At 48.3% G+C, this 15506-nt stretch overlaps 1 protein-coding gene across 1 annotated transcript in view; it reads right to left on the minus strand.

Moving 5' to 3' along the window:
* The window catches only part of LOC308458625 (phospholipid-transporting ATPase ID-like), a 75883-nt gene that overhangs the window by 25782 nt on the left and 34595 nt on the right, over nucleotides 1-15506 (minus strand). The window contains exons 9-13 of the mRNA XM_080973440.1: nucleotides 14100-14182; nucleotides 7619-7777; nucleotides 6252-6340; nucleotides 4124-4320; nucleotides 715-923 (exon numbers count right to left, since the gene is read on the minus strand). Coding sequence (XP_080829566.1) covers nucleotides 715-923; nucleotides 4124-4320; nucleotides 6252-6340; nucleotides 7619-7777; nucleotides 14100-14182 — 737 coding nt within the window. The remainder of the gene's footprint in view (nucleotides 1-714; nucleotides 924-4123; nucleotides 4321-6251; nucleotides 6341-7618; nucleotides 7778-14099; nucleotides 14183-15506) is intronic.

Below are 15506 nucleotides of genomic sequence, written 5' to 3' on the forward strand. Positions count from 1 at the left end.
TTGAACTGGGCCCAGAAACTAATCGGTAGCCAGCACAGTTGGACATGGATTAGTATAATATGCTCAAACTATTTTGCTCCAGTGAGCAACCTGGCCACTGAATTCTACACCAGCTGAAGAATCCGAACCATCTTTCCTTCCCCTAAGCCACCCATGCTGACTGGGACTAATGGATGAACAAAATCTCGGGGTGGGGGGGGAGGACAGCATGCTGGCAAAGGGTCCATATTCCAAAGGAGCAGAAAAGACTTTTAATGTATGCAACGACAGCCGCAGGGATGTTATTAGCCCAGAGATGGAAAGAAGACATAGTCCCTAGCAGAGAAGAATGGCAAACTAAGCTATTAGACTTTGCCGAAATGGCAAAACTGCCCAGCAAGCTCAGGAATCAAGAAGACCAAAGTTCTAATAAAGGATGGGGGGAAATTTACAATATATCTGGGAGACAGCTGCAAGCAGGTGAAAACATTAGCAGGATTGCAGTAACACAGATACTATGGACAAAATGGAGTGACATAAAATATGGATTCTGGAACAATACGCAATCGAAAAAGTTGACAACTGGAGCCATGGAGGGGAAGGTGCAGAGATTGGGAGAACTCCCTAAATATGGATATGTATTTTATATTGTTATAATCTTACACTTGTAAGATCAAATAAAAATTATTCCAAAAAGATAAAGGGATGCAGCAGCCCCAGGAGAGCAGCCCCTACCATAGATCTTTCCGTTGATGCAGCACTTGTTGAAGACCATGATGTTCTGGGTGAGGGTCCCCGTCTTGTCGGAGAAGATGTACTTGATCTGCCCCAGCTCCTCGTTGAGGGTGGTGGTCCGGGCCTGGGCAGGGGTGTCATTAAGGGGGTAGTACATCTTGCGGTCCCACTCAATGTAGAAGCTGTTGCCCAAACGGATGATCTCTACGCTGAACGAGAGGAAGGAGGGGAGACCAAGGAATGGGCTGGAGCCCTGGGCAGGAAAAGCTTCCTGGCGCTTGGGGTCCCTTTGCAAGCTGCAAGAGGCCATCGCAGAAGCTGCTTCCGGGGGGGGGGGGGAATCGGCGGGTGACCTGTGTGCAGAGGCAGCGTGGCGTAGTGGTTAGAACGCCATGCTAGGATTTGGGAGGCCAGCTTTCCAGGCACCACTTGGGCATGCGGCTCCCTGGACAACCTTCGGCCAGTCGTTGTCTCTCAGCCTACCTCACAGGGTTAATGCGAGGACCAAAGAGAGGAGAGAGAACTCTGCACATGCCCTTGAGCAACTTGGAGGAAGGAAGGTGGGACAGAAATGTAGTCCATAAACTGCAGCCCAAGCACATGCTGGGAAGCCAGAACCGGCTGCTCCCTCAAGGAAAAGGCATTCCTAGGTGGCTGGCCAGGGACCTCGGCTCCATCTCCCTCACCCCCCCCCCGACCTTCCCTGACACAGAAGTCACAAGCATCCTCCCTGGAGCCCATGAAGTACAGTGGTCCCTTGGTTCTCAAATGCCTTGGTACTCAAACAACCTGGAACCCAAACCCTGCAAACCCGGAAGTAAGTGTTCCAGTTTGCGAACCTTATTCAGAAGCCGAACGTGCTCCGTTTTGAGTGTTACGCTGAGGTCTGTCTCTTTTTGCTATTTATTTTGCATTTTTGTTTCTGCGGCTTTTTTGTTTTGTTTCTGTGACTGTGTGGAACCCAGTTCAGTTACTGATTGATGGATTGTATGACTGCAGTACATGGTTTATTGCTTTAATTTTATGGATCAATGGTCTCGTTAGATAGTAAAATTCATGTTAAATTGCTGTTTTAGGGTTTGTTGGTTTTTTAAAATAATTTTTATTAACAGACCAATCAAATCAAATCAAATCAAATCAAATCACATAAATTCCAAATTACAAAGCCGAATTTTAAATTTCTTGTTGGGGGTACCCATATTTCAAGTTCCGAAAGGGATCCAATCATCTTGTTGTTGCTGCTGCTTTAATGTCCACAAATCTGTCCAAATAGTGTTCACAATTCTATCCAATCCTTTCTTGTTATTTTCCACATCTCTTCTTGTTATTTTCATATATTTTTCCTTTCTCTTTGTGACCTCTGAGAGTCTCCACAAGCGGGTTGAAACAAATTGTAATCCTGTGTGGGTTAGTTTTAGGGGTTGTTTTTAAAGGTCTGGAATGGATTCATCCATTTTGCATTACTTTCTATGGGAAATCGCACCTTGGTTTTGGAATGCTTTGGTTTTGGAACGGACTTCCGGGACGGATTAACTCTGAGAACCAAGGTACCACTGTAAGCGCGATGCCACGTCCGCTGTGAAGAAGGAAGCGGCTGAGTCAGAGCCTGGGCACAGTGCCATCATTGCGGAATCAAAGGAGAGAGTCACAGAGCTCCTTCAAAAAGCTCACCAGCCTTGCCAATGGGGTGGTTCCTCCTTCCCCCCCCCCGCAAGGGATGGGCTGCCAGAGCACACTGCCCGCCCTGGTTGGGCAAGAGGAGGAAACACGCCAGAAGGAGGGGCTGGCCCTCTTGGTGCCTTTATTGGTGCCCAGAAAGCGAAAGTAGGGCTGGAGGAGCAGTGCATGCTGGGACATCTCCCACTCCTTTTGGCTCACACTTGGACTGGCCTCTTCCTTAAACTACAAAATCCCAAATGCAGCAACTTCCTCCAACGGCAGAGGAAGGGGGGGAGGTGGGGGCAGTCCGCCCCGGGTGTCACCACTGAGGGGGGTGACAAAATGCTGGGCAGCACTCACCGTGGGGCCTGCAGTGCACCCGAGCCACACGTCTCTCCCCCAGCTGTAGGGTGGCCGAGTGGGAGGAGGCAGACTCCTTGGAGGCCCCACAGAGCGTCCTGCCCCGGCTGGCCCCACCCCTGGGCACAGGGTACGCATGCCACCCCAGGCACCTGATCAGCTTGCTTCACCGCTGGCTTCCCCATAGAGGAGTCGCGACAACCTCTTGATCTTTGGGTTGCCATTTTCTGAACTTTTTAATATCCTTTTTCAGGCGAGGCGACCAGAACTGTACACAGTGGGTTGTAGCCAATGTTCCACCTACTCAGAGTAGACCTATTGAGATTAATGGAGCCGAGCGAGTCATCACAACGGCTCTAGTCTGGGTAGAAGTAACTTCAGATACAATCCCAAGTGCATTCACAGCATTGATGGATTGTATGACTGCAGTACATGGTTTATTGTGGTACCTCTGGTTACGAACACTTCTGGTTACGTACGCTTCACGTTACAAGCTCCGCTAACCTGGAAGTAGGTCTCCTGGTTGCGAACTTTGCCCCAGGATGCGAGCGGAAATCGCGCACCAGAGGTGTGCATGCAGCGGGAGGCGCCATTCGCGAAAGCACGCCTCAGGATAAGAACGGTTTCCAGATATGAACGGACCTCCGGAACAGATTCAGTTTGTAACCAGAGGTACCACAGTAATGACATTACGATCTTGACAATCTCGTTTTGCATACTTTTCCCAGTGTTCCTGAGCATGGCTGCACATGGAGTCCCCATTGCCACACCTGCCCCTGCCAGGCCAGACCCTGTGAGGGTAGAGGTGCATGAGGACACGACGGCTTGTGACTCGTGAGCCCTCCACGTTTGGGGTTGGAATGCCAAACGACTGAAGGATAATAGGGAAGACTGTCAGGAGTGCATGCAGGAGCCAGGCCCTGTGACCAGTAGGGCTTCGCAGGACTGGGGCCTTCCTAAGTTTGTACTGGGGAGGCAAGGCGCGGCTGCACAGGTGAGGCCGCTTGGTAACTCGCTGCACCTGGTGGCAAGAGCTAGGAAGGGATATAAGGTCAGCATTTCCCTTCAGCTCTTGGCCACAGCAACGCGTTCGCTGCCTTGCTGCGTTTGGCTTCTTGCTTCCTGATCCTCGGACCTCGGCTCCTTGACTCCTTACTTCTCAACCCTCGGACCCTTGACTTCGTGATTCCCTGCTTCCTGACCTTCAGACCCCTGGCTTCTGAACTCTCGTTCCTGCTCCCACCCCGCCATCTTGCCCCCGGTCCCGACGTCCTCAGCTGGGACTTTGATCGCCCATAGACCGGACCGTGACAAAGACACACACACACACCGGTGCAAAATGGGCCATTTGGGAGCTGGCGTAGGGCACGTGCCTCCCCCCCCCACTTACCTGACGTAGAGGGAGATGGGCACCACCGTGTTAAGGATGATGACGTAGGACCAGAACATGAGGAAGGCGGAATAGAAGGCTGAGTGGACGTCGTGCGGCCAGGGCAGGTAAACCTGGAAGGCAGAGCCTCTCTTGTACTCCCAGATGCTGTTGCCAATGGCCAGCACTGAGCACATGGCAGCCAGAAGAACAAAGATCTGCAAGGAAAGGGGAGGGCAGAAAGCAGAAGAACATCTATGTCCCACTGTATAGATGCAGAGTTTATGTAAAAGAACATTGTCAAAAGATCAATCCGTTGGCAGGTTTTGATTGAGCTTTGGTGCGTAAATAGGATAATTCTATAAAATAAAATTTATAGTAAGTCAAATAATATGGAGAAAGAGAAGTTTAAGTGCGTATTTAAGGAACTTAATCCGGGAATGCAATGGGAAGATCGGAGGTTGTGACATATTTAATCACAAATGGATGTACAAAGCAAGTTTAATTTCTACAATTAAACTATGGTGTAAAAGCTAAAAATGGAAAGAAAAAGGAGTAAAAGCGAAATAAGATGGAATGAAATAAGATGGAATGAAAATAGAACTGTTTTGAGGATGAAGAAAGTCAACTGGAAGGAAAGAAGAACTGAAATATACATTGTTTATTATATGTTCTACATAAGTTTTTGTACTGATATTGCTTGTTTTGCTTTTTTCATTTCATTTCCTGCCCTCTCTTTTCTTTTTTCTGTTCTTTACTATTTTTATGTTCTGTTGTATGAATATGTATGTTTGTGTTAAAAAAAGGAAAGAATAGCTTTCTACATTAGGCACTGGCCCATCTAGTCATAGAATCATAGACTCATAGAATTCTAGAGTTGCAAGGGACCCCAGGGGGGTCATCCAGTCCAACCCCCACAAGACAGGAATCTCAGCTAAAGCATCCCTGACAGATGGCCCTCCAACCTCGGCTTAGAAGCCTCCAAGGAAGGAGAGAGCAAGGGAGTCTGCCGTGGTTTCAGTTGTGGAGGTAGAGCAGAGCCTTCTTGGCTAGGCGCCCTCAAGAGCCCTCCCCTCCCTTTGGAGGCACCGATTCTCATTTCCGGGCACAGGATGGAAAACAAGCCCCAGAGGAGGTTTTGCTGGTCCTGCAGATTCTTAGCTACTTCATCTGGTAGCTATTAGTCTGCTAAAATAGTTAATCCACGATACAGCATGTTGCACACTGAAAGAAAATCATATGAAAATGAAGTACTGGGGGTATTTGACTCCCACTAAGCTAGCAAAAATGTATAGGACAAGTACAAATACCTGCTGGAAATGTATAGAAAAAGAAGGGACCTTTTATCACATGTGGTGGACTTGTAGGGTGGTAAAAGCTTTCTGGGAGATGATATACAATGAAATGAAAAAAATGTTTTTTGTTAAAAAACCAGAAGCATTTTTATTAGGAATCATAGGTGCCAATATCCCAAAGGAGCAGAAAAGACTTTTTGTGTATGGAACAACAGCTGCCCAGATGAAGATAAAGTCCCTAGCAGAGAGGAATGGCAAACCAAGCAGACGGACTATGCTGAGATGGCAAAACTGATTGGAAAACTCAGATATTAAGTGGACAAAAACTTTATAAAAGAATGGGAAAAAATTATCAGTTATTTAGGAGACCTCTGTAAGCAGAAGGAAGGGAACACTGACAGGATTTTGATTTCACTTGTAGTCTAACGAATACTATGGACATTATGGATTGAGATAAAAGATAGAGTATGGAAGAATATGCAGTTGTAAATGTTTAAAATGGGACCCCATGGAGGGGGTGGGGGGAAGTTGTGAGACTCGGGGAATCTCTGTATATGGATTTATGTCTGGATTTTTATAACCTTGTATTTGTAAAATCAAATAAAAATGATTTCAAAAAAAAGATAGCTAATCCATGAAATACCCCCCCCCCCAATGCCAGTAAATTTCCTACCCTACTCCCTAAATCTACCATCTACTGATGTGAGGAACCTTAGTTTCTGCCTGGTCCTTGCAAAGAAGGAGGGAAGGAATAATTGATTTCTGAGTCTCTTATGAATAAAGTCCATGCATGCCCCCCTTTGCTGCTATTCTCATGCCCTGAGAGATGGAGTGAAGCCGCCGTTCGCACTCACCACCAGCACCAAGAAGTTCATCAGACGATCAATGCTGGTCCTTTTGAACGTGGTTCTTCCGCTGTTCTGCATCAACTTGGTGTCTGGCCCTGGCAGTTGAAACAAAAGTCTGGTTTTTTGTTGCACGGTCGGATTTTAATTTCCAGGTCAAAGCACCTCCTGGGAGGCAGGAGACCCTGACAAATGGCAGCCATTGATGGATTTGAGGGAAGGCAAAGGCAGGCAGCATTTTGCCCAAAGGAGAAGCAGACACACCTGCGAGTGTCGGCCCCCTTTCAGGATGCAGAAGGGGCAGAGGGACCCCACTGCACAAAGCCACCATGTGGGATCGGGTCTGGGCATCCTGGGCCCTGTGGGAGATGCAGGTGCTTTGCAGAATCATAGCAGCACAGAGTTGGAAGGGACCCTGAGGTTCATTTAGACCAACCCCTGCAATGCAGGAATCTAGGGAAGGGAGGCGCTTGGCAGCCCCATAAACAGTGCCAGAAGAAATCATCATCATCATCATCATCATCTTTATTATAATTATTATCTTTTTATTATAATTATTATAATTATTATAATGATTATCTTTTTTTATTTATACCCCGCCCATCTGGCTGGGTTTCCCCACCCACTCTGGGTGGCTTCCAACAAATATAAAAAATACATTAAAACATTAGTCATTAAAAACTTCCCTAAACAGGGCTGCCTTCAGATGTCTTCTAAAAGTCAGATAGTTGTTTATTTCCTTGACATCTGATGGGAGGGTGTTCCACAGGGCGGGAGCCACCACTGAGAAGGCCCTCTGCCTGGTTCCCTGCAACCTCACTTCTCGCAATGAGGGAACCGCCAGAAGGCCCTCGGAGCTGGACCTCAGTGTCCAGGCTGGAAGATGGGGTGGAAATGCTCCTTCAGGTATAAGGTAAACAAGCTCTAGCTTAGGGCCCCACTCTCTTGGGGCCCCCCCAAAAAATTAAAGGGAAAAAACTGGACGTACATTTCCAAAACATAAGAGAAAAAACAAATAAAATAAAACCTACTTACAGCAACAGTGTTTTGTGTTGTGTATGGACCTACTAAGTCCATAAATTACCATATAGCATATATTTGACACATAAAATCAGAGACAATTTGTTGTTGACAAAGGACAGCTGGACATAGAAAGGGCCCCATCACCTTCAGGAGCTGAGGGCCTCATCCAACCTCAATCTGGCCCTGGACACAAGCCAGGCTCTTTTCTGTGCCCCCCCCCCAGCTGTGGGCAAAAGACCCCTTTCGAGAGCTAGAGGACACAAACCCCCAATCCCAGTGAGAGGGGCTTTTACATGGTTACACCAGAGACGTTTGGTCCCTTCCTCCTGCTTCTCTCGGCCAGCTGCTCTTACCTGCAAAGATGACCAGTCCGAAGCACCAGTCCGTGTTGCGGATGGTGCAGCCCCTCAGCAGCATCTTCTCGTTGTCCAGGGCATACTTCTCCCCCTTGAAGAGGAGGGTCCCCATAAACTTGTCCAGCTTGTTGTTTGGCGCTTCACACTTGATCTCGCCTGCAGGCAAAGAACAGGAGCTTTGAGTCGTCACCGTCCGCCGCTGGCCAGAGTCCCAGGCCGAGCCTGGAGATCTGGGTGGACATCAGATCGACTGCCCTTTCTGTTGGGATGGAGGCAAACCCAGGAGCAGAGAGGAGCTCACAGCAGGGAGGGGGCAGGAGGGCCTCCCCCTTTTCGCTCCCAGCCACCCTGCAAGGCTGAGGGTCAGGCCCTGGCAATGAGCTTCATAGCCAGGCAGAGATTTGAACTCGGGCCTCGGTGGTCCACCGCCAGCACTCTCTCTGATGCATTTCCTCTTCTCCCCATTAGGAACAGCAGCTGCCCAGAAGGCGCTCAGGTGAGCTCAGGTGCTCTTTGCCCTCTCACAGCAAATAATAATAGTATTAATAATATTAATAATAATAATAATAATAAATTTTATTTATACCCCGCCCTTCAGAAAACCAGGCTCAGGGCGGCTAACAACAAAATTAAAACACTTAATTGTAATACAACATAGAAGCAGCATAAAATACAGTATAAAAACATGAATAACAATAAAATTCAAAGTTCAGAAATCAATTTGGGGGAAATCCATCCAATAAGCATTAGATAATCCCCAGGGCTAGCTGGCTGAATTGGTCCTACTTGGGCCAGCGAGGAGGCCAGGGGAGAATTAGCTGTCAGGTCCCAGAGCAGGTAATCTTCATAAAAGGGGAGGGGGAGGGAAGAGAAGGGAAATAAAAGATCCGGCTGAATTCAAATTAAAGGCCAGGCAGAATAGTTCTGTCTTACAGGCCTGACGGAAGGAGGTTAAATCCTGCAGGGCCCTGGTCTCATGGGACAGAGCATTCCACCAGGTCGGACCCATCACTGAGAAGGCCCTGGCCCTGGCGGAGGATAGTCTGACTTCCTTAGGACCTCTAAACTATGGTTATTCATGGACCTTAAGGTCCTCTGCGGGGCATGCCAGGAGAGGCGGTCCTGTAAATATGAGGGCCCTAAGCCACAAAGGGCTTTAAAGGTCAAAACCTGTGATTCCTGCAGAGGGTTGGGCTAGATGACCCTTGGGGGTCTCTTCCAACACTACAGAGCTAGGATTCGATGCAGCTCTGCCTGCTGACAGTATCAGCATCAGGAGAGCAAAGGCTGTGAGGCCACCCCACGCTCCACCGAGGGTCAAGGGCCTGTGTGTCCTAGAATCCTAGAATCATAGAGTTGGAAGAGACCACAAGGGCCATCGAGTCCAACCCCCTGCCAAGCAGGAAACACCATCAGAGCACTCCTGACATATGGTTGTCAAGCCTCTGCTTAAAGACCTCCAAAGAAGGAGACTCCACCACACTCCTTGGCAGCAAATTCCACTGTCGAACAGCTCTTACTGTCAGGAAGTTCTTCCTAATGTTGAGGTGGAATCTTCTTTCTTGTAGTTTGGATCCATTGCTCCGTGTCCGCTTCTCTGGAGCAGCAGAAAACAACCTTTCTCCCTCCTCTATGTGACATCCTTTGATATATTGGAACATGGCTATCATATCACCCCTTAACCTCCTCTTCTCCAGGCTAAACATGCCCAGCTCCCTTAGCCGTTCCTCATAAGGCATCGTTTCCAGGCCTTTGACCATTTTGGTTGCCCTCCTCTGGACACGTTCCAGTTTGTCAGTGTCCTTCTTGAACTGTGGTGCCCAGAACTGGACACAGTACTCCAGGTGAGGTCTGACCAGAGCAGAATACAGTGGCACTATTACTTCCCTTGATCTAGATGCTATACTCCTATTGATGAGGCCCAGAATCCTTAGCCTCAGGTTACCAGATTTTTTTCAATGAATCCATTGAAATGAGTCGGAATGACAGGATTTTGCCAGGGGACTGATTTGTAAATCTGGGGACTGTCTCCGGGAAACAGGGACGTCCAGTAACCTTACCTTAGCCACATGCCAGAAGGGGGCTCTGTAAGAGTCATTTCGGGTTCACCCCAAACAGCAGCCCAGGGGGGTCAGCATGGCAACATTCAAAGAAGGTGGGGTTTCTGCACCCTGGCCCCCCCCCCACCTTGGTAGCTCCCCACCTGCAGCACAACATTCGCTCTGTCCAAGGGGCAGGTGTGCAGGGCGGGGGGCTGGGCTGGAGACCCTCCCGGGAAGCAGCTGCAAAGCCTCTCTCCATCTCCAAAGAGAGGGAGTCCAGCGCCCGCACTGCCAGCCATCTCCTCAACCCGGCCAGCCCTGCCCCTCCTCTTGCACAGCTGGCATACCCACTCTCCGAGGAACACCAGGCGGACGGGTGCAAGCGAGGCCAGAGGGCAGAGCGGGACTAGGACCCAGAGGGGTGAAGTGAAGCAGGAAAGGACTCGGAAGAGAAGCAAAGAGAGCAAAGATCTGCAAAGAGAAAGGGGGGTGTGAGGGAAAGAAACAGGCAGAAAGCAACACAGGGTCCTCTCCACCCCCACCCCCACCCTGCGGACAAGCCAAGGCACCCATGCCAACGCCCGGCTTGGGTCCTGTGTGAGCACACAGGACCAGGCACCAGGTGCCACTCAGTGCAAGACATCTCTGTGGGGAGACAAGGAATTCTAGGCAAACTTCTGCCCCCCCCCCCCATGCCTGGCACGCAAAGTGCTCCACCATCCTGGGCAGCTTCCGCAGGGAACACTTCTTTGGCTTTCTCCTAGTGGGGCAGCAATAGACCTGCTGGCACCTTTGCGGAGCTAAGTAGGGTCCAGTATAGTTTCAAATTGGATGGGAGACAGCATGTTGAGATTCCTACGGTCACACGGGGCATTTACTGCAGAAGAGCCACACTTTTCTTCACTCATCATGATCAAAACATCCCTCTCCTACATTTTCCCACCAGAGCTCAGAAAACCAGTTTTTCTTAAATGCACACAGAATGGAATAGCAGTGCAATTTCCCCAGGTGCAGTTGATGCGTTGTGCGCCGGCTCAGTAACATTTCTGGCCAACTGTGACCTGTGTCAATTGTTCTACCCAGTTCCTTCTCTATGGTCTCTGTCCCTTTCCTCCTCCTCCAGGAATCAATTCTATCACTTTAACCCTGCATTTCCAAATATCACTGGCACAAAATACCACTGTTTATTTTCTCCCCCACTAGTGTGCCAGATTGTGCCAAAGGGGCAGAGGCTGTGGCTCAAGGGTGGAGCATCTCCTTTGCATGCAGAAAGCTCCTCCCGTCCAGGTGCTTTTAGGACCCCACATCCCATCAGCCCCAGCCAGCAGGACTAATGGTCAGGGCTGAATGGAGTGGGATTCAGTTCCATCTGGAGGCACAGAGGGTCCCCAAGCTGCTGGCTTCAGACCAACTACAGAATGGTTCACGTTTTCTGGGTCACTGCTGAGATCCCTCGAGAGTCCAGGACTAAAATGTCCAAAGGGCTAATTTGACTTTCTGGTACAGGATCCCTGCACAACAGCTTCAGACAACACAAGGCAGGTGGTTTAAGGAAGCTGAATGGCAGGTTGCTATCAGTGCAGAAGGGTGGACCTCAACGTGGATGATGCCTCCTTTTAAATCGGCCTCGGCAAAAGAGGTGGCACTTAAAATAGGGCGAAAATGGCACCTCACCCGCCTATACGGGTAGCCCATAATAGCTCCTCCTACGCACCAAACGGCTGGAGGGGGTGCAGAATGCTGTGGGGTGGCCATGTGGGAAAGTGGCTCGGTTCTGCGAGGAAGAATCTGTCCAATTAAAAAAGCAATTGCTGGACAAAATGTCTGGATCTGGCTCTCCTCAATCTTTTCACGGGAGACAAAATTAACTTGCAGCTCAAAACTCTGGCTAGTTCTCTTTCTGCTTGTAGCCAGGCGGATAATAACAAGATACTGGAAGAACTTAGGGCTCATTCACTCTGCTGCTGCTTTCCCCCAGGAAAATCTGTGTTCTGGCGCTGAATTGGAACGAACAGCAACTGGGTTTTCTCCAGATGGGCAGAAGAGCAGGCTTTCTGGGGGGAAGTGGGGGACAAGGGCAAAACAGCTCAGACCTGTGGCTAGAAGGCACAGGGCAGGAGGAAAACTGCCTGCATCCGTGCTTTCTAGCAATGGAGAGGTAGAAGTCTGGATGAACCCTCAAAGGGGCTTCTCTGATCATTGGAACAATAAACTATGTCAAAGAGCGCTTACGGAAGAATTAAAGAATAAAATAAAATTGGCACAAAGCTTGAAGCCCAAAGACTCCTTTGTAAGTGATTGGCACAGCTTGGCTCTGGGCATGGCTAAAACGGAGGCTCACATTATAAAACTTTTTGCTTCATTGAAACTGTTCATTGCCTTCTCTATAGATAGAAGTCTGGGATAATAGCTTATTATGTTTCTGGGATGTTATTTGGTACAGATTGTCCAAGCACCAGCTTTTGGTGTCGAGTGGGATATGTCATTATTTTTCTGTATGATGTTATCTGCTGAAATATATATTTTTAATATATATTGAAAAATGGTTGGTGGGCTAATCTGACCTTCTGGCACAACCCCTACAGCTTCAGGCAACGCAGTGCTGGAGAGAGCGTCCCCCCCAGGGGCAGAAAGTGATCCGTGTTTCTCTGCCTCAAAGCATTCAGGGAAGAGCTGCCTCCATCCCAGAATATTGCTTCCTCTCCACTTCCCTGAATAGCACCAGAAACCCAAAGCGATAAAAACAGATGCAAAAGGTCATCCACACACACCCCATCCTGGCCTCCCACCCGTTGTTTATTCCCAGACTCCGGAGAAAATGTGGCCTCTGCAAATCGCTTGTTTAAGCCTTGGACAGGGAATGGAAGGGTCAAGCCAGGAAGCCCAGGAATGAGAGGGGGGAACTCTGGGCAGTGGCCCAAAGAACCACCCCGTCCAAGGGATTTTGCTGGGGTTAAAATGCCTGCCAAAAGGACATTTGAAAAACCCAACAACTGCTAAGCAAAGACTTTGAAATATCCCTGGGAACCTCCAGGGCCCTGAAGACGGAGGGATCTGCACCAAGAATTATTATTATTATTATTATTATTATTATTAATACCCTGCCCACCTGGCTGAGTTTCCCCAGCCACTTTGGGCAGCTTCCAATCGAATGTTAAAAACAGTACAGCATTAAATATTTAAAACTTCCCTAAACAGGGCTGCCTTCAGATGTCTTTTAAAGATAAGATAGCTGCTTATTTCCTTCACATCTGAAGGGAGGGCGTTCCACAGGGCAGGCGCCACTACCGAGAAGGCCCTCTGCCTGGTTCCCTGTAACCACTTCTCGCAATGAGGGAACTGCCAGAAGGCACTCGGAGCTGGACCTCAGTGTCCAGGCAGAACGATGGGGGTGGAGACGCTCCTTCAGGTCTACCGGGCAGAGGCCGTTTAGGGCTTGAAAGGTCAGCACCAACAGTTTTAATTGTGCTCAGAAACGTACTGGGAGCCAATGTAGGTCTTTCAGGACTGGTATTATATGGTCTCGGCGGCCGCTCCCAGTCCCCAGTCTAGCTGCCGCATTCTGGATTAGTTGTAGTTTCCGGGTCACCTTCAAAGGTAGCCCCACATAGAGCGCAGGCAGGAGTCCAAGCGGGAGATAACTAGAGCATGCACCACTCTGGCCAGACAGTCCGCAGGCGGTAGTGTCTCAGTCTGCGTACAGGAACTCATTTTTTTCCTGGCGTGTGAACACGCAAACTGCCTTAGGTAAAAAAAGGCCACCTGTCCCCCTTGCCCAGTGCTGCACCTTCTCCTGTCCCTTCATTGGCACCATCCCTGCACAGTTTCTGCCAAGGACTGAACCGCAGACCTCGCACAGGGCAGTTGCCTTGCCCTGGGATGAGGCCCCCCCCAAACCACATGGGCCTCCCTGCCCCATCCTAAGTCCTTTTTGTTCTGCAGAGCAAGGCTGAGCTGCAAGAGTTGCTTTTCCCTTCCTCATCTTCAGGCTCTGAGATCCACAGGGCAGCAAAGCTCCCCAAAATCTGAGCCGTCCAACGCCAGGTCCCCTGGCCCACAATGGCCCACAGGGTTCCTTCCAATTCTAGATGGATTCCCACTTCAACCACGGGCTTAAGGTTGATCTGATTCCGCTTCTTACTCCTGGTGTAGAGAGACTCGAATCACAGAACTGTAGAGTTGGAAGGGGTCCCAAGGGTCATTTAGCCCAACCCCCAGCAATGCAGGAATTCCCTGGTGGGGAGGGGCACCATTTGTGGTTTGCCTCTGATGCAAAAAAACCCCCACATCTGGAGCATGTGTGCATCCAAGAGCAGCAGAGCTGTTGGCTGGAGCGTCAGGAGCCCCTCTCACCTGCAGCTCAGCTCCTGCCCCCCCACAGGGCTCCCCAGCCCCCCTGCTTGTGGGGCTGCCAAGCTCCTCCCTTGGGCACTCACCATTGAAGCTGCTCAGCGCCTGCAGATCCTCTCCCAGCTCAGCCGTGACAGTCAAGGCTTGCTTCACTTTCAGGTTGGTTTCCCTGCAATGAGAAATTGGATCAGACGCAAAACCACAAGGTCCTTCCTTCTCACGCTTGAGTTCCCTTTTCTCCCTTATTTTATTGAAAGTTCAGAAAGTGCATAATTATATGTGCACTAAACATTGTGAGACGTAAATAAAAGAGAGAGAAAGAGAACCCGTGTAGAAGGGAAAATAAAGAGGAGGGGACCCCAAACTCTCTACTTTACAAGGTTGTTATTTGTACTTCACCAGATCTTAACCTATTACAGTATTTGTAAGAATGGATTCCAAATATCCTTTAATTTGTCTGTGGCAAGTCTGTGTTTATGTGCAAGTTGTTCCTATGTTGCAAGCTTGTATAAGTCTTCATTCCAATCATAGAAGGGAGCCACGTTTTTATTTTTCCAATTCATCAGTATTGGTCTGGATCGTGCCCCCCCCCCAATTTGGCCGCATCCTGCTCCTGGCAATGAGGGTCCCCAGCATGATCCTGCTTTGCACAATGGCTGCTGACTGCCAGCCATCATTCAGACAACCTTTTTCTTGAGCATTCATCCTGATCGTTTTGCACAAAGTTTGGACAGAAGTTGGTATCCAGTCCTTACTGATCGTTAGTTTGGCTTCATTTGCAGGGACATTATGCAATAATGTGCATTCATTCCATTTTGCTTGTGGGATGCTTGTACATTGCTCTAACAATCCTTCCTTCCTTCCTTCCTTCCTTCCTTCCTTCCTTCCTTCCTACCATACTTTTCTTTTTTTTAAAGTTTTATTTATTTATATTTATATATATAATATTTATATAATATTATAATCAATTTAACATTGCAAAGTTTGACTTCCTTCCCCCCTTCTTGTGGTTCCTTAAATTAATTTTTTAACATCTTCTGCATATCCAAGTTCAGTTAATTTGCTCATTTAATTATCTACTTTAAATATATACTCTTATAAAATGGCAGGTTATTACAACAATCCTCCAATGTTTTTATCTATTTGCAATTTATCTGTAAATATTCGATAAACCATTTCCATTCTTTTATAAAAAGTTTGTTATCTTGATTTCTTATTCTTCTGGTAAGTTTTGCCATTTCTGCATATTCCATAAGTTTTTATATCCATTCTTCCTTTGCTGGGACTTCTTTCCACTTTGGGGCAAGTAGCATTCTTGCTGCTGTAGTAGCACACACAAATAAATTTCTATACCATTTAGGTAGTTCTATCCCTATGATTCCCAAAAAAAAGCTTCTGGGTTTTTTTTTTACAAAAGTTATTTTAAATATCCTTTTCAATTCATTGTATATCATTTCCCAGTAAGCTTTGACCTTACCACAAGACCACCACAT

This window comes from Podarcis pityusensis (assembly GCF_964106645.2).
Source record: "Podarcis pityusensis genome assembly, chromosome: 11".
NCBI lineage: Eukaryota > Metazoa > Chordata > Lepidosauria > Squamata > Lacertidae > Podarcis > Podarcis pityusensis.